We start from the raw sequence: 18,487 nt of genomic DNA, 5'->3' as shown, positions 1-18,487 counted from the left end.
GTTTTTAATCCAATCTGCTACTCCATGTTTTTTGATTGGAGCATTTAGTCTGTTGACATTTAGGGTAATTATTGATAGATATGTATTTATTACCATTTCAGACCTTCTTTTCCAGTTGATTTTTGTATTTCTTCTTTGATCTTTTCCTTCTATAGTTTGATTTCTTTTGCATTATGCTTCTGCTCTTTCTGGTTTGTGTGCCTCTATTACACGTTTCTTATTTATGGCTACTCTGTTTTACAAGTATATTAACCCATTATATGTACTTCCTTTAGACTGATTGTCATATAATCTCAAACAGATTCCACAAAAAAACCTACATTTTCTTACTCCTCTCATATTTATGATTTTGATTTCTTCTTTTACCTCTTCACATTTATTGTTTTGCTATTCCTTGTAGTTATCATCGTTTTCAAAAAATTTGGTAAGTGATTTAATTTCCATTTGTGATTTTTTTTTTCTTTCTTGCATATTCTTATTTCCCTTCTATTTATAGAAGACCTTTCAATATTTCTTTTAAGATACGTTTTGTTCTTCTTGTTTATTCACTAATTCATGTCTGACTCTTCGACCACATGAACTACAGCACACCAGCTTTTCCCTGTCCTTCATTATGTCCTGGAGCTTGCTCAAACTCATGTCCATTGAGTCACTGATGCCATCCAGTCATCTCATCCTGTTGTCCTCTTCACTTCATGCCCTCAATCTTTCCCAACATCAGGGCCTTTTCCAGTTAGTGTTGATATCTTTTTTTAGTTTTTGCTTGTCTGAAAAATTCTTTATTCTGCCTTCTATTGGAAACGATAGTCTTGATTGGTAGCATATCTTAGGTTGCAGATTTTTCCCTTTTAGGACCTTAAATATATCTTGCTACTCCCTTGTGTTTTCTGAATGTTGAGCTTTAAGCCAGCTTTTTTACTCACCTCTTTCACTTTCATCAAGAGGCTCTTTAGTTGTTCTTTGCTTTCTGCCATAAGTGTGGTGTCATCTGCATATCTGAGGTTATTGATATTTCTCCCTGCAAACTTGAATCCAGCCTGTGCTTCATCCAGCCCAGCATTTCTCATAATGTACTCTGCATATAAATTAAATAAGCAAGGTGACAATATATAACCTTGACATACTCCTTTCCCAATTTTGAACCAGTCCATTGTTCCATGTCCAGTTCTAACTGTTGCTTCCTGACCTGCATATAGGTTTCTCAAGAGGCAGATCAGGTGGTCCAGTATTCCCATCTCTTTCAGAATTTTCCAGATTTTTGTGATCCACACAGTCAAAGGTTTTGGCATAGTCAATGAAGCAGAAATAGATATTTTTCTGGAACTCTCTTGCTTTTTTCATGATTCAGTGGATGTTGGCAATTTGATCTCTGGTTCCTCTGCCTTTTCTAAAACCAGCTTGAGCATCTGGAAGTTTACGGTTCACGTATTGTTGAAGCCTGGCTTGGAGAATTTTAAGTGTTACTTTACTAGCGTGTGAGATGAGTGCAGTTGTGCGGTAGTTTGAGCATTCTTTGGCATTGCCTTTCTTTGGGATTGGAATGAAAACTGACCTTTTCTAGTCCTGTGGCCACTGCTGAGTTTTCCAAATTTGCTGGCATATTGAGTGCAACACTTTCACAACATCATCTTTCAGGATTTGAAATAGCTCCACTGGAATTCCATCACCTCCACTAGCTTTGTTCATAGTGATGCTTCCTAAGGCCCACTTGATTTCACATTCCAGGATGTCTGGCTGTAGGTGAGTGATCACACCATCATGATTATCTGGGTCATGAAGATCTTTTTTGTACAGTTCTTCTGTGTATTCTTGCCACCTCTTTTTAATACTTATCTTCTGCTTCTGTTAGGTCCAAACCATTTCTCTCCTTTATTGTGCTCATCTTTGCATGAAAAATTCCCTTGCTATCTCTAATTTTCTTGAAGGGATGTCTAGTCTTTCCCATTTAATTGTTTTCCTCTATTTCTTTGCACTGATCGCTAAGGAAGACTTTCTTATCTCTCCTTGCTGTTCTTTGGAACTCTGAATTCAAATGAGTATATCTTTCCTTTTCTCTTTTGCTTTTCACTTTTCTTCTTTTTACAGCTATTTGTAAGGCCTTCTCAGACAGCCATTTTGCTTTTTCGCATTTCTTTTTCTTGGGGATGGTCTTGATTCCTGTCTCCTATTCAATGTCGTGAACCTCTCTCCACAGTTTTTCAGGCACTCTGTTTATCATATCTAATCTCTTCAATTTATTTGTCACTTCCACTGGATAATTGTAAAGGATTGAGGTCGTACCTGAATGGTCTAGTAGTTTTCCCCACTTTCTTCAACTGAAGTCTGAATTTGGCAATAGGAGTTCATGATCTGAGCCATAGTCAGCTCCCAGTCTTGTTTTTGCTGACTGTATAGAGTTTCTCCATCTTTGGCTGCAAAGAATATAATCAGTCTGATTTCGTTATTGACCATCTGGTGATGTCCATGTGTAGAATCTTGTGTTGTTGGAAGAAGGTGTTTGCTATGACCAGTGCATTCTCTTGGCAGAACTCTATTAGCCTTTGACCAGCTTCATTCTGTACTCCAAGGCCAAATTTGCCTGTTACTTCAGGTATCTCTTCACTTCCTACTTTTGCTTTCCAGTCCCCTATAATGAAAAGGACATCTTTTTTGGGTGTTAGTTCTAGAAGGTCTTAAAGGTCTTGATAGAACCATTCAACTTCAGCATTACTGGTCGGGGCATAGACTTAGATTACCATGATATTGAATGGTTTGCCTTGGAAACGAACAGAGGTCATTCTGTTGCTTTTGAGATTGCATCCAAGTACTGCATTTCAGACTCTTCTGTTGACATGATGGCTACTCCATTTCTAAGGATTCTTGCCCACGTAGTAGATATAATGATCATCTGAGTTAAATTCACCCATTCCACTCCATTTTAGTTCACTGATTCCTAAAATGTTGATGTTCACTCTTGCCATCTCGTGTTTTAGCACTTCCAATTTGCCTTGATTTGTAGACCTAACATTCCAGGTTCCTATGCAACATTGCTCTTTACAGAATTGGACTTTGCTTCTATCACCAGTCACATCCGCAACTGGGTGTTGTTTTTGCTTTGGCTCTGTCTCTTCATTCTTTCTGGAGTTATTTCTCCACTGATCTTTAGTAGCATATTGGGCACCTAGCGACCTGGGAAGTTCATCTTTCAGTGTCCTATCTTTTGGCCTTTTCATACTGTTCACGGGTTTCTCAAGGCGAGAATACTGAAGTGATTTGCCATTCCCTTCTCGGTTCTTGTCAGAACTCTCCACCATACCCATCCATCTTGGGTAGCCCTATATGGCATGGCTCATAGTTTCATTGAGTTAGACAAGGCTATGGTCCATGTGATCAGTTTGGTTAGTTTTCTGTGACCATGTTTTCAGTCTGTCTGCCCTCTGATGGAGAAGGATAAGAGGCTTATGGAGGCTTCCTGATGGGAGAGACTGACCTGAGGGGGGAACTGGTTCTTGTTCTGATGGGCGGGCCATGTGCAGTAAATCTTTAATCCAGTTTTTGTCTCCTTAGAAAGTGAAGTCGCTCAGTTGTGTCCGACTCTTCGCAACCCCATGGACTGTAGCCCACCAGACTCCTCTGTCCATGGAATTTTCCAGGCAAGAATACTGGAGTGGGTTGCCATTTCTTTCTCCAGGGGATCTTCCCCACCCAGGGATTGAACCCAAGTCTCCCGCATTGCAGGCAGAAACATTCCTATGTATTTTATTATTTTTGTTGCAATAGTAAATGTGTTTAATTCCTTAATTTCTCTTTCTGATTTTTTTGTTGCTAGTGTATAGTAATTCAAGTGATTGCTATGTATTGATTTTTTTATCCTGTGATTTTAATAAATTCACTGATTAGCTCTAGTAAATTTGTGATAGTATCTTTAGAGTTTTTCATGTACAGTATCAATGTCATCTGCAAATAGTGAGTTTTTCTTCTTCCTTGCCAATTTGGATTCCTTTTACTTCTCTTCTCTGATTGCTGTATCTAGGACTTTCAAAACTGTGTTGAATAATAGTGGTTAGACAGGACACCCTTGTCTTGTTCCTGATCCTAGAGGGCATGCTTTCAGTTTTCACTGTTAAGATTATGTTTGCTGTGGGTTTGTTATAAATGGCCTTTATTAAGTTAAGGTAGGTTCTTTCTATGCCCATGCTTTGAACAGCTTTCATCATAAATGTGTGCCTCACTCTTTTCTGAGCCTCTGTTGTTGTTAGTCAGTTGCTAAGTCTGACTGACTCTTTGTGGTCCCATGGACTGCAACAAGCCAGGCTTCCCTGTCCTTCACTGTCTCCCAGAGTTTGCTCAAACTCATGTGCATTGAGTTGGTAATGCCATCCAACCATCTCATCCTCTGTCATCCCCTTCTCCTCCTGCTCTGAATGATTCCTAGCGTCAGGATCTTTTCCAATGAATAGTATCTGCATCAAATGGCCAAAGTATTGGAGCATCAACATCAGTCCTTCCAGTGAATAATCAGGGTTGATTTATTTCCTTTAGGATTGACTGGCTTGATCTCCTTGCTGTCCAAGGGACTCTCATTAGTCTACTCTAGCACCACAGCTCTAAAGCATCAATTCTTTGGCGCTCAGCCTTCTTTGTGGTCCAGCTTTGAATCCATCCATGACTACTGGAAAAACCATACCTTTGGCCATATCAAAGTGCTGTCTTTGCTTTTTTAATATGCTAAGTTTCTCATAGCTTTTCTTCCAAGGAGCAAGTGTCTTTTAATATCATGGCTGCAATCCCCATCCACAGTGATTCTGGAGCCCCCAAAATAAAGTCTTTCACTGTTTCCTTTTTTTCCCATCTATTTGCCATGAAGTGAGGGAGCCAGATGCCATGATCTTAGTTTTTTGAGTGTTGTTTTCACCTTCATCAAGAGGCTTTTTCGCTCCTCTTCACTTTCTGCCATTAGGGTGGTGGTATCTACATATTTGAGGTTATTGATATTTCTCCCAGAAATCTTTATTCCAGCTTGGAATTCATCCAGCCCAGCATTTCACATGAGTACTCTGCACATAAGTTAAATAAGTAGGGTCACAATATACAGCCTTGATGTACTCCTTTCCCAAGGTTGAAACAATCCATCATTCCATGTCCAGTTCTAACTGTTGTTTCTTGGTGTGCATACACATTTCTCAGGCAGCAGGTCAGGTGGTCTGGTATGCCCATCTCTTTAAAAGAGTTTTCCACAGTATGCTGTGATCCACACAGTCAGAGGCTTTGGCACAGTCAGTGAAACAGAAGTAGATATTTTTCTTGAATTCTTTTGCTTTGTCTGTGATCCAGCAGATGTTGGCAACTTGACTTCTGGTTCCTCTGCCTTTCCTAAATCCAGCTTGTACATCTGGAATTTCTTGGTTCACATACTGTTGAAGCCTAGCTTGAAGTATTTTGAGCATTACCTTGCTAGCATGTGAAATGAGTGCAGTTGTGTGGTAGTGTGAACATTCTTTGGCATTGTCCTTCTTTGTGATTGGCATGAAAATTGAACTTTTCTAATCCTGTGGCCACTGCTGAGTTTCAAATTTGCTGGCGTACTGAGTGCAGCGCTTTCACAACATCTTTTAGGATTTGAAATAGCTCAGCTGGAATTACATCACCTCCACTAGGTTTGTTCATAGTAATGCTTCCTAAGCCCCACTTGAGTTCACACTCCAGGATATTGACTCTAAATGAGTAACAACATGATCGTGATTATCTGGTTTTTAAGACCTTTTTAGTACAGTTCTGTGTATTTTTGTCACCTCTTCTTAATATCTCCTGCTTCTGTTAGTCTATACCGTTTCTGTCCTTTATTGTGCCCATTTTTGCATAAAATGTTCCCTTGGTATCTCTAATTTTCTTAAAAAGATCTCTAGTCTTTCCCATTCTATTGTTTGCCTCTATTTCTTTGGAGTATTCACTTAGGAAGTTTTTCTTCTCTCTCCTTGCTGTTCTTTGGAACTCTGCATTCAGGTGGGTATGTCTTTCCTTTTCTCCTTTGCCTTTCGTTTCTCTTCTTTTCTCAGCTATTTGTAAGGCATCCTGAGATAGCCATTTTGCCTTTTTGCCTTTTATTTTCTTGGGGATGGTTTTGTCACCACCTCCTGTGCAGTGTTACAAATCTCTGTCCATAGTTCTTCAGGCACTCTATCAGATCTAATGCCTTGAATCTATTTGTCACTTCCTGGTGGCTCAGATGGTAAAGTGTCTGCCTACAGTGCAGGAGACCCAGGTTCAATCCCTGGGTCGGGAAGATCTCCTGGAGAAGGAAATGGCAACCCACTCCAGTACTCTTGCCTGGAGAATCCCATGGAGGGAGGAGCCTGGTTGGCTACAGTCCATGGGGTCGCAAAGAGTCGGACACAACTGAGCGACTTCACGACGACATCATAAGGATTTGATTTAGGTCATACCTGAGGGACCTTGTGGTTTTACCCACTTTCTTCATTTTAAGTCTGAATTTTGCAATAAGAAGCTCATGATCTGGGCCACAGTCAGCACCAGGTCTTGTTTTTGCTGCCTGTACAAAGCTACTCCATCTTTGACTACAAAGAATATTATGAATCTGATTTCAGTATTGACCATGTGGTGATGATGTCCATTTGTAGCCTCTTCTCTTGCTTTGTTGGAAGAGGGTGTTTGCTCTGACCAGTGTGTTCTTTTGGCAAAACTGTTATCCTTTGCCCTGCTTCATATTGGGATGAGACTTGTGAAAGAGGAAAACTTCCTACATCCTCGGAGGCTTCTTCACAGGTGGGGAGATCAGCTGGGACAGAAAGCGAGCTTTAGAGGCTAGTATCACCCGATCTGATTTTGTCCCAGCTGACCTCAGGATTAGGAACCTTTCCTCTTTACAGCTTCCTCCCAGGCTGACAAGTATCACCTCAATTTCTTTTTCTTTTTTTCTGGTCCTACCTGGTTATGTGGAGATCTTTTGTATAATTTGGGGTGTTTGGGATATTCTACCAGCATTCCAAGATTTCTATGAGAACTGTTCAAGATGTAGATGAATTTTTGATAGGCTTGTTGGAGAGAGTGAGCTCCATGTCCTATTCTGCATCCTGATTGGAGTCCCCTAGAAATCCCTTTTTAAAAATTGATTCTCCTATAACAAAGTTTCTAAATTATACTTCTGACTTTTTTTTTTGAAGCTGGCTTGTTTTTATTTATTTCTATAATTTTCTGATTCAGTAAATAAAACATACGAGTGACAAACTTATTCTGATCTGCTTCATTGAAAAAGTCAATGAAGTGTTAAGATTAGGTGAGCTAACCATTTATTATTGGGTTTAAAAATCATTATCAGTTATTTAAGAATGTGTGATAATTTGGATTTTTTTGGCTTATGGTTTATTTAAGGTAGTTTTCTGAAATAATTTTGTAAAATGGAAAGCTTTCTTTCTGATTCATTAGTCTTGTTTTTTTCTTTTGCTGTATATAAACTATTTAGAAAGCTTCTTTACAGATATTTTTAAGTCTTATACATATGTTCTAAACATTAGTTATTTTTCTTGTATAAAGTGGGATAGCCTACCCTACTTGTATTTCACGGCTTCCCTGATGGCTCAGTGGTAAAGAATCTGCCTGCCAGGGCAGGAGATGTGGATTCAATCCCTTGTCTGGCAAGATCCACTGGAGAAAGAAATGGCAACCTACTCCAGTGTTTTTCCTGGGATATCCCATGTACAGAGGAGCCTGGTGGGCTACAGTCCATGGGGTCACAAAAACTCAGACACTGAGCAATGACAGCAAAACTTGTATTTCACTTGTGAGGATTTAACTTTATAGAATCCTTTATAAAGGATTATTGAGGTGAATAGTATTCTATAAAAGTCAAATTGTTTCTGTTATGATAGGTGTGTTAGAAGAAGCAAGATTTTTTGGTATTGACTCATTGATTGAACACCTGGAAGTGGCAATAAAGGTAAGTTTCTTTTTACATTAGCCAAATAATATATTTATTGTAACTGTCTCCCAGAATTCTCCACTAATTTGTCAATATGTCTTCAAGAATTCACAACCACCAGAGGATCATTCACCCATATCTCGAAAGGAATTTGTCCGGTTTCTGCTCGCCACTCCAACCAAATCAGAATTGCGTTGCCAGGTAGTTGAAGCAGATTTTACATGAGTTATTTGCATCAGCAAGTCTGTGAGGGAAGTTTTAAATTCTTCTAGGAATTTTTTTCTTGCCTTATTTTCTTTTTTCATGCAAGATATATTTTAATTATGGATCATAGCATTGAGTTAGTCCCAAAATGGTTAGCATAAAAAAGAGATGTAATAGTCTTTTACTGTTTAATTATGCCTCATACAGCAGTTTTTGGTAGTGCATAGAAATTCCAACAATTAAAATGTCAATTATTTGTACAGCTGTTATGTATGAACAGTCAGTGGCAGTAGAAGATATTTTTATGTGTTATAGCAATAACAATTTTAAAAACTCCAATACTCACTTTTAACAATAGAACGTTCTTGAATTATAGAATTAATAAAATAAGTACAATTTATTAAAAATAGTGATCAACAGGTGCATGACCAGCAGAGATCTTTTTTTTAGCAACTTCTGCACCTAAATGAGGCATAGCCAGGATGCATTCTAATGTTATATGTAAATCGAGTGACTTTTAAGACTCCATTAAGGATACTGATTTTATATATCTGAGTTCCATTTGATCATGTTTTGTAATAGACTCCAAATGACTGAACTGCCAATTACTTCTATAAACCACAGTGCTTAACTATTGTGATTAAATTAAACACAACAGACGGTTTATATCTTGTGACCATTTGTGTTTTTTAATTTTAGGGTTTAAACTTCAGTGGTGCTGATCTTTCTCGATTAGACCTGCGATACATTAACTTCAAAATGGCCAATTTAAGTCGCTGCAATCTTGCCCACGCCAATCTCTGCTGTGCAAATCTTGAACGAGCTGATCTCTCTGGATCAGTCCTTGATGTAAGAATCATCTTTGGTTATAAGAGAAAATTAAATTTTTAGTCTGTTGAACACTCTGGAAGAGCACAAATTACATCTCTCTCTTAATGAAGCTTTTACATCAGTTTACTAGGTTGATGACAAAACTTAAGGTTCTGAAAGTGAAATGGGTTGGTTTTGCAACTTTGATATGCTTTATTAAATATCCACCTCTAAAGTATAGCAACTGATAAGAAATTAAATCTTGAAATTAGATACTGATCTCAACACGTTATCAGAACTTCTATTTTCTGTGAATTAATAGGGTAAAGCTGGAAAGGACCTTGGAATTTTTCTATTCCACATAATTTCTGGAATAGGAAAATGTTATTTCTCTGGGGGCATTTGACAGATATTAAAACAAACGTGGTATGCAACAATCTGTAAGTTAGCATCTTGGTGATTCTCTCCTTCTACATATATATATATATGCATTTACAAGTATTAATGTGTGTGTGTGTATGTGTGTATCCATATGTTAATGCATGCATTTATATAACAGATAACCTATTTGAGGTGAGAGGATATATGTAAAACCAACAGTGAAATGTAACTTCTAAGAACTTTAAGTTGCTTAATATCAAGGTCCATGTCTGTGTGGAGTGGATAGCCATTCCCTTCTCCAGGAGATCTTCCCAACCCAGGGATTGAACCCAGGTCTCCCACATTGCAGGCAGATTCTTTACCAGCTGAGCCACCAGGGAAGCCCAGGAATACTGGAGTGGATGGCCTATTCCTTCTGCAGCAGATCTTCTCAACCCAGGAACTGAACTGGGGTCTCCTGCATTGCAGGTGGATTCTTTACCAGCTGAGCTTTACCAGGAAAGCCCTTTCAATTAATAAGACCTAATATATTAACTTGCTTATAGTAGTCATTGAATAAGTGTTTATTGAATTTTATAATTTTGGCTTTATTCCTTAGTTGCAAGGTATTTTTCTATGAAATTTAGATCTAATAACAAAATCTGCCAGCACACATTTCCATTATTTTTACCCTACTTGTTCCATGTTATGATGGAGGATCAAACTGAAAAGCAACATAAGTGAAACACAACACTACAAAGGGAAAGTTTGAAGGACCTAGCTTTTAAATTCAGAAATGCTGAGAGACAGTTTGGTTGGTTTCTGTTAGGGAATGGGGAAAAAGATAGACTGGACCATTGAATATAACTGGCTCGCTATTTTGTTTAATTATAGCATTACTGTGAGCCTGAACCATAATTTTCTTCTCTTTAAATGCTTATTCTACCCATATTGTATCATTGATATGAAGGCCAATATACCTGTTTATCATTTGTATATAATTTTTTATTTAAATGTAGTTGATTTACAGTATCATTTGGCATTCAGGTATATAGTACAACAATTCAGTTACATATACATACATGTGTATACATACATATACATATAGTCCTCTTCAGATTCTCTCCCCTTGTAGGTTATTATAAACTGTTGACTACAGTTTCCTTTGCTACACAGTAGGTCCTTGTTGGTTATTTTGTATATAGTAGTGTGTATATGTTAATCCCAACCTGCTAATTTATCCCTCCTCCCATCCCATTTTGCCCATTGGTAACCACAGATTTGTTTTCTATGCCTGAGTCCCTTCATGTGTAGGAAACAAGTTCATTTATATCTTATTATTTTTTTTTTGAGCTTCCAAATATAAACAATATCATATTTGTCTTTGCCTGGTTTACTTCATTTAGTATGATAATCTCTAGATCCATCCATATTGCTGCAAATGGTATTTTAAAATTCTTTTTATGGCTGAATAATACTCTACTGTGTGTGTGTGTGTCTGTATATACCATAGCTTCTCTATTTGTTCATCTGTCGATAAACACTTAGGTTGCTTCCATGTCTTGGCTACTGTAAATAGTGCCTCTGTGAATACTGAGGTGCATTTATAAATCTGAATTATAGTTTTCTTAGGATATATGCCCAGGAGTGGGATTGCAGGATTATATGTAGCTTTATTTTTAGTTTTCTAAGGAACCTCCACATTGTTCTCCACAGTGGCTGTACCAGTTTCTATTCCCAGCAGTGTAGGAGATCTCCCTTTTATCCATACTCCCAACCAACATTTATTATTTGTAGATTTTTTGATGGATGATGGCCATTCTGAATGGTATGAAGTGATAACTCATTGTAGTTTTGATTTGAGGTTCTCTAATAATTAGCAGTGTTGAGCATCTTTTCATGTACCTGTTTGCCATCTATATGTCGTCTTTGGAGAAATGTCTGTTTAGCTCTTCTGCCCATTTTATGACTGGGCTGCATGAGCTGTTTCTATATTTTGGAGATTAAGACCTTGGGGGCTGCATGGTTTGCAGATGTTTTCTCCCATTTTATAGCTTGTCTTTTCATTTTGTTTATGGTTTCCTTTGTTGTCCAAAAGTTTTTAATTAAGTCCCATTTGTTTATTTTTGTTTTTATTTTCATCATTCTATTCATTTGGAAATGAATCCAAAAAGATTCTGTCACGATTTATGTACAAGGGTGTTATGTCTATGTTTTCCTCTAGGAGTTTTATAGCATCCAGTTCTACATTTAGAACCCCATTAATTGATTTGGGGTTTAGTTTTGTGTGTGATGTTAGATATTGTTCTAGTTTCCTTCTTAGGTAGTTTTCCAGTTTTCCCAGTACCACATGTTGAAAAGACTCTTTTTCTTCATTGTATATTCTTGCCCTTTTATCACACATTATTGACAATAGGTGTGGGTTTATTTCTGGGTTTTCTGTTCTATTCCATTTATCTATATTTCTGTTTTTTGTGCCAGCACAATACTGTTTTGATTACTGTGGTCAGGGAGCATGATTCCTCCAGCTCCAGTTTCTTTCTCATTATCTTTGTTGTTGTTCAGTCGCTCAGTAGTGTCTTAACTCTATGTGACCACCATGGACTGCAGCACACCAGGCTTTCCTGTCCTTCCTTGTCTCCCAGAGTTTGAGCAAACTCATATCCATTGAGTTGGTGATGCCATCCAACGATCTCATCCTCTGTTGCCCCCTTCTCTGCCTGCCTTCAGTCTTTCATCAGGGTCTTTTCCAGTGAGTCAGCTCATCACATCAGGTGGCCAAAGTATTGGAGCTTCGGCTTTAGTATTAGTCCTTTTGATGAATATTCAGGGTTGATTTCCTTTAGGATTGACTGGTTTGATCTTGCTGTCCAAGGGACTCTAAAGAGTTTTATCCAGCACCACAGTTCCAAAAGCATCAGTTCTTCTGTGCTCAGCCTTCTCTATGGTCCAACTCTCACATCCATATATGACTACTGAAAAAACCATAGCTTTTATTGAATTGGACCTTTGTGGGCAAAATGATGTCTCTGCTTTTCAATACGCTGTCTAGGTTTTTCCGTAGCTTTTCTTTTAGGAGCAAGCGTCTTTTAATTTCATGGAAACAAACACAAAATCTAATCCAATCAGGAACAGAATGGTTGCTCTCAACACTGATGCTTCTCTGATGTACACCTTGATACAGAGACAGACCTTCAGTTGATTTGATACTACACTTTCATTTTTTCATCTTCCTTGAGAAAATCTCAGCCCCCCTATATTTGACCCTTCATCCCAACCACCTCTCTTTTTCAACATTCTTCCTGCCCTAAGTCCAACCTCTTTGGTTAAATGTTTGCAGAGACAAAAACATGGAAATGTCTCACTTTGGTTGCTTTCTTAGTTTCCTTCATCAAGGTTAAGATGAAAACCTCACACTCTATCATCTTGTCTCCTTCTGTCCTTGATAGTACCAAAATAGATAGATTCAACTAATTTTTATGCTAGTCTTCCAAGTGCATCGTAACCCAGTAATTCCCTTGTCTGAACATCTTTCTGTTTATTCATTCTGTCCTCTTATTTCTTCTACCCGTTTGTGAACACAGCAGAAATATTTGAGATACATATACAGGAGAAATGGAGCTATATAGATTTCCACAGCAGATTCTCACTTGACTTAGAATAAAATTCAAGCTCCTGACCAAAGTGCCCACAGACCTTCGTAAACTGGTACCCACTGCATCACTGAGAATGATCCACATGGTCATTCTGGCCATGTTCCCTTCACTAACTGCATCCTGGATAGAGGACTGCCCTTCCAGCTAACCAAACAGCTGTAGCAAGAACCAATCTACTTACCTAGCAGGGGCTACACTGGAACTCCCACCATTCCCAGGAACTTTCCTGGTCTTAAGAGATTCTTTTATTATCATAACTTGGTCAGAGAAAGTGGACACTGTTTGGGTCTCTAGTTCTATAAGCCCTTGTCACCCAGCATATCATAGTTAGGTGCCAGGAGAGTGTTAGTAGGCTATTCATTGGGTTATATCTCAGTTTACTTAAAAAATTGTAAAGACACACAATACTTACACGCTACTGTACATAAAACACATAAACAAGGTCCTACTGTAAATCACGGGAACTATATTCAGTACTAATTTCATGGCTGCAGTCACCATCTGCAGTGATTTGGAGCCCAAAGAAATAAAGTGTGTCACTGTTGCCATTTTTTTCCATCTGTTTGCCATGAAGTAATGGGAGCGAATGCCATGATCTTAGTTTTTTGAATGTTGAGTTTTAAACCAGCTTTTTGCTTTTATCTTTCACTTTCATCAAGAGGCTTTTTAGTCCCTCTTCGCTTTCTCCCTTTAGGTTAGTGTTATCAGCGTATTTGAGGTTATTGGTATTTCTCCTAGCAATCTTGATCCCAGCTTGTGATTCATCCATCCCAGCTTGTGATTCATCCATCCCAGCATTTCACATGATGTACTCTGCATATAAATTAAATAAGCAGAATGACAATACACAGCCTTGAGATACTCCTTGCCCAGTTTTGAACCAATCTGTTGTACCATGTTGGTTCTAACTGTTGCTTCTTGACCTGTACACAGGTTTGTCAGCAAACAAACCCCTGTGTAAGGGGTCTGGTATTCCCATCTCTTGAAGAATTTTCGAAAGTTTGTTGTGAGCCACACAGTCAAAGGCTTTAGCATAGTAAATGAAATATATGTTTTTCTGACATTCCTTTTATCTGTGATCCAGCGGATGATGGCAATTTGATCTGTTTCCTCTGCGTTTCCTAAATCCAGCTTGAGCATCTAGAAGTTCTTGGTTCATGCACTGTTGAAGCCTAGCTTGAAGGATTTTGAGCATTACCTTGCTGGCATGTGAAATGAGCACAATAGTGTAGTAATTTGAACATTCTTTGGCATTGCCTTTCTTTGGGATAGGAATGAAATCTTTTCCAGTCCTGTGGCCACTGCTGAGTTTTCCAAATTTACTGGCATATTGTGTGCAGCATTTTAACAGCATCATATTTTAGAATTTGAAATACGTCAGCTGGAATTCCATCACCTCCAATAGCTTTGTTTGTACTAATGCTTCCTATGGCCTAATTGACTTCATACTCCAGGATGTCTGGCTCTAGGTGAATGACCATTGTGTCTGGGTCATTAACACCTTTTTTTGTACAGTTCTTCTATGTATTCTTGCCACCTTCTCTTAATCTCTTCTGCTTCTGTGAGATTCTTACGTTTCTCTCCTTTACTGTGCCCATCTTTGCATAAAATGTTCCCTTGGTATCTCTGATTTTCTTGAAGAGATCTCTAGTCTTTCCCATTCTGTTGTTTGCCTCTATTTTTTTTCATTGTCTACCTAAGAAGGCTTTCTTATCTCTCCTTTCTGTTCTTTGGCACTCTGCATTCAGATGGGTATATCTTTACTTTTCTCCTTTGACTTTCACTTTTTTTCTTTTCTTAGCTATTTGTAAGGCCTACTCAAGGAGCCATTTTACCTTGTTGCATTTCATTTTCTTGGGGATGGTTTTGATCACCAACTCCTATACAATGGTACAAACCTCCATCTGTAGTTCTTCAGGCAGTCTATCAGATGTAATCTCTTGAATCTATTTGTCACTTTTACCATATAATCATAGTGTAGGTCATACCTTAGTGACCTAGTGGTTTTCCCTACTTTTTTTAATTTAAATCTGATTTTTGCAGTAAGGAGCTGACAATCTGAGCTATAGTCAGCTCCAGGTCTTCTTTTTGCTGGCTGTGTAGAGAGAACTTCTCCATCTTTGCCTGCAAAGAATATATTCAATCTGATTTTAGTATTGACCATCTGGTCATATCCATGTGTAGAGTCATCTCTTATACTGTTGGAAGAGGGTGTTTGCTGAGACCAGTGTGTTCTCTTGGCAAAACTCTGTTAGCCTTTGCCCTGCTTCATTTTGTACTCCAAGGCCAAACTTGCCTGTTACTCCAGGTATCTCTTGACTTCCTACTTTTGCATTCCAGTCCCCAATAATGAAAAGGACATCTTTTTTTTGGTGTTAGTTCTAGAAGGTCTTACAGGTCTTCATAGAACCATTCATCTTCAGCTTTTTTGGCATTAGTGGTTGGGGCATAGACTTGGATTACTGTGACGTTGAACAGTTTGCCTTGGAAACGAACCAAGATCATTCTGTCATTTTTGAGATTGTACCCAAGTACTGCATTTTGGACTCTTGTTGACTATGAGGGCTACTTCATTCCTTCTAAGGGATTCTTGCCCACAGTAGTAGATATAATGGTCATCTGAATTAAATTCACCCATTCTGGTTTTAGTGCACTGATTCCTAAAATGTCAGTGTTCCTTCTTGCCATCTCCTGTTGACCACTTCCAGTTTACCTTGATTCATGGACCTAATACTGGATTTCCCAATATTTCCAATGAAATATTGTTCTTTACAGTGTCGCACTTTACTTTCACCACCAGACACATCTGCAGCTGGGCATCCTTTCTGCTTTAGCTCAGCCTCTTCATTCCTTCTGGAGTTTTTCTGTACTCCTCTCCAGTAGCATACTGAACACCTACCTACCCTGGGGGTTGGGTGGGAGGTGCGGCAGAACGGTTCCTCCCTCAGTGCCATATCTTTTTGTCTTTCCATACTGGACATGGGGTTCGTCAGGCAAGAATCCTGTGGTTTGCCATTCCCTTCTCCAGTTGACCACCTTTTGTCAGAACTCTGCACCATGACCTGCACATCTTAAGTGGCCCTGCATGACATGGCTCATAGTTTCATTGAATTATACAAGGCTGTGATCCATGTGACCATTTTGGTTGGTTTTCTGTGATTATTATTTTCATTTTGTCTGCCCTCTGATGGATGAGGACAAGAGGCTTGTATAAGCTTCCTGATAGAGGCACTGTCTGTAGGGAAAACTGGGTCTTGCTCTGGTGGCAGGGCCAGCGCTAAGTAAAACTTTAATCCGGTTTTCTGCTGATGGGTGGGACTGTGCTTCCTCCCTATAGTTTGGCCTGAGGTGGCCCAGTCCTAGAGTTTGTAGTCTCTATCATAGGCTATAGACACTATGGTAGGTATAAAGGCAACCTTCTCCGAAAGGACTTATACCAGCATGCTGTGCCTCCCAGGACTACAGCTAGCAGTGCGCTTGACCCTGCAGCAGCCACTGTAAACCCACGCCTCTGCTGCAGACTCCCAGACACTCACAGGCGAGTCTGGCTCAGTCACTTGTGGAGCCCCTGCTCCTTTCTCCTGGGTTCTGGTGCACAGAAAACTTTTTCTGTGCCCTCCCAGAGTCTCTGTTTCCCTGGTTCTGGGGAAGTTCTCTAATCAAATCCTGCTGGCCATCAAAGTCAGATTCCCTGCCCCTTTGCCAGATCTCCATGTTGGGAAGTCTCTTGCGGGGCCTAGAACTTTCACAAGAGTGCAAGAACGTCTTTTGTTTTTTCTCCAGTTTGTGGATTGTCCACCTAGCGGCTCTGTGGTGGGGCTATTAGCGACCTCCTCCAAGAGGACTTAGGCCATATGCCGTGCCTCCCAGGACTGCTCTGCTAGTGCCCCTGTCCCTGTGGCAGGCCACTGCTCACCATGCCTCTGCAGGAGACACTCATACACTCATAGGGAGGTCTGGCTCAGTCTCTTGTGGAGGGTCACTGCTCCTTTCGCTGGGTCCTGCTGTGCACAGGATTTTGTTTGTTTCCTCCAAGTCTCTGGGGAGTGTGAGGTTTGATTTTAAAACTGATTGTGCCCCTCCTACCGTCTTCTTGCCACTTCTGCTTTGTTCTTGGACATGGAGTATCTTTTTTTGGTGGGTTCTAACATCCTCCTGTTGATGGTTGTTCAGTAACTAATTGTGATTTTGGTGTTCTCACAGAAGACGAGTGCACTTCCTTCTAATCCACCATCTTTGGTGTCTCTGTTGCTCTGGCTATTTGGGATCTTTTGCACTTCCATGCGAATTTAAATTTTGTTCTAGTTCTGTAAAAATTGCCATTGGTAATTTGATAAGGATTTCATTGAATCTGTAGATTGCTTTAGGTAGTATGGTCATCTTGACAGTATTCTTCCAGTCCAAGAACATGGTATGTCTTTTCATTTGTTTGTATCATCTTCAGTTTCTTTTACTAGCTTCTTATAGTTTTCTGAGTACTAGTCTTTTGCCCCCTTAGATATGTTTACTCCTAGGTATTTTATTCTTTGTGCTGCAGTGGTAAATGAGATTGTTTCCTTTCTTTTTCTGATCTTTCATTGTTAATATATAGAAATAAAATAGGTTCCTGTGTATTAATTTTCTATCCTACAACTTATCTGAATTTATTGATGAGCTCTAGTAGTTTTCTGATAGCATCTTTAAGATTTTCTATGTAAAGTATCATGTCAGATGCAGACAGTGATAGTATTATTTTTTCAATATAGCTTTTTTTCCTTTTTCTTCTGTGGCTAAGACTTCAAAACTGTGTTGAATAAAAGTCGTGAAAATGAATATCCTTGTCTTGTTCCTAATCTTAAAGGAAATGCTATCAGCTTTTCATGATTGAATATGATGTTAGCTGTGGGTTTGACACATATTTATTATGTTGCAGTCAGTTCCCTCTATGCCCACTTTCTGGAGAGTTTTTATCATAAATCCATGTTGAATTTTATCAAAAGCTTTTCCTGCATCGATTCAGATGATCATAAGGTTTTCATTCTTCAATTTGTTAATATGGTGAATCACACTGATTGGTCTGTGGATATTGAAAAATCCTTGAATCCCTGTGATAAATCCCACTTGATCATGATATGTGATCCTTTTAGTGCATTGTTGGATTTGGTTTGCCAATATTTTGCTAAGGATTTTTGCATCTGTGTTCATCAGTGATTTGTTGTTCAGTTGCTCAGTCGTGTCTAACTCTTTGCAGCTCCATGGGATGCAGCAAGCCAGGCTTCCCTGTCCTTCACTGTCTCCCAGAGTTTGCTCAGACTCATGTTTTGAGTTGATGATGCCATCCAACCATCTCATCCTCCGTTGTCCCCTTCTCCTTCTGCCCTCAGTCTTTCTTGGCATCAGGGTCTTTTCCAATGAGTCGGCTCTTTGCATCAGGTGGCCAAAGCATTGGAGCTTCAGCATCAGTCCTTCCAGTGAATATTCTGGGTTGATGGTTCAATTCTCACATCTGTACATGACCATTGTAGACACCATAGTTTTGACTAGTGGGACCTTTGTGGGCAAA

At 39.1% G+C, this 18,487-nt stretch overlaps 1 protein-coding gene across 2 annotated transcripts in view; it reads left to right on the top strand.

Annotated features, from left to right (window-relative positions):
- The window catches only part of KCTD9 (potassium channel tetramerization domain containing 9), an 83,503-nt gene that overhangs the window by 49,590 nt on the left and 15,426 nt on the right, over positions 1-18,487 (top strand). For both annotated transcript variants that reach the window (XM_040243317.1, XM_040243316.1), the window contains exons 7-9: positions 7,866-7,933; positions 8,021-8,116; positions 8,819-8,968. In XM_040243317.1, coding sequence (XP_040099251.1) covers positions 7,866-7,933; positions 8,021-8,116; positions 8,819-8,968 — 314 coding nt within the window. The remainder of the gene's footprint in view (positions 1-7,865; positions 7,934-8,020; positions 8,117-8,818; positions 8,969-18,487) is intronic.

This window comes from Oryx dammah, unplaced genomic scaffold (assembly GCF_014754425.2).
Source record: "Oryx dammah isolate SB20612 unplaced genomic scaffold, SCBI_Odam_1.1 HiC_scaffold_1, whole genome shotgun sequence".
Taxonomy (NCBI): domain Eukaryota; kingdom Metazoa; phylum Chordata; class Mammalia; order Artiodactyla; family Bovidae; genus Oryx; species Oryx dammah.
The sequence above is the reverse complement of the archived record's forward strand: the minus strand, read 5'-3'. Positions and strand labels throughout refer to the sequence as shown.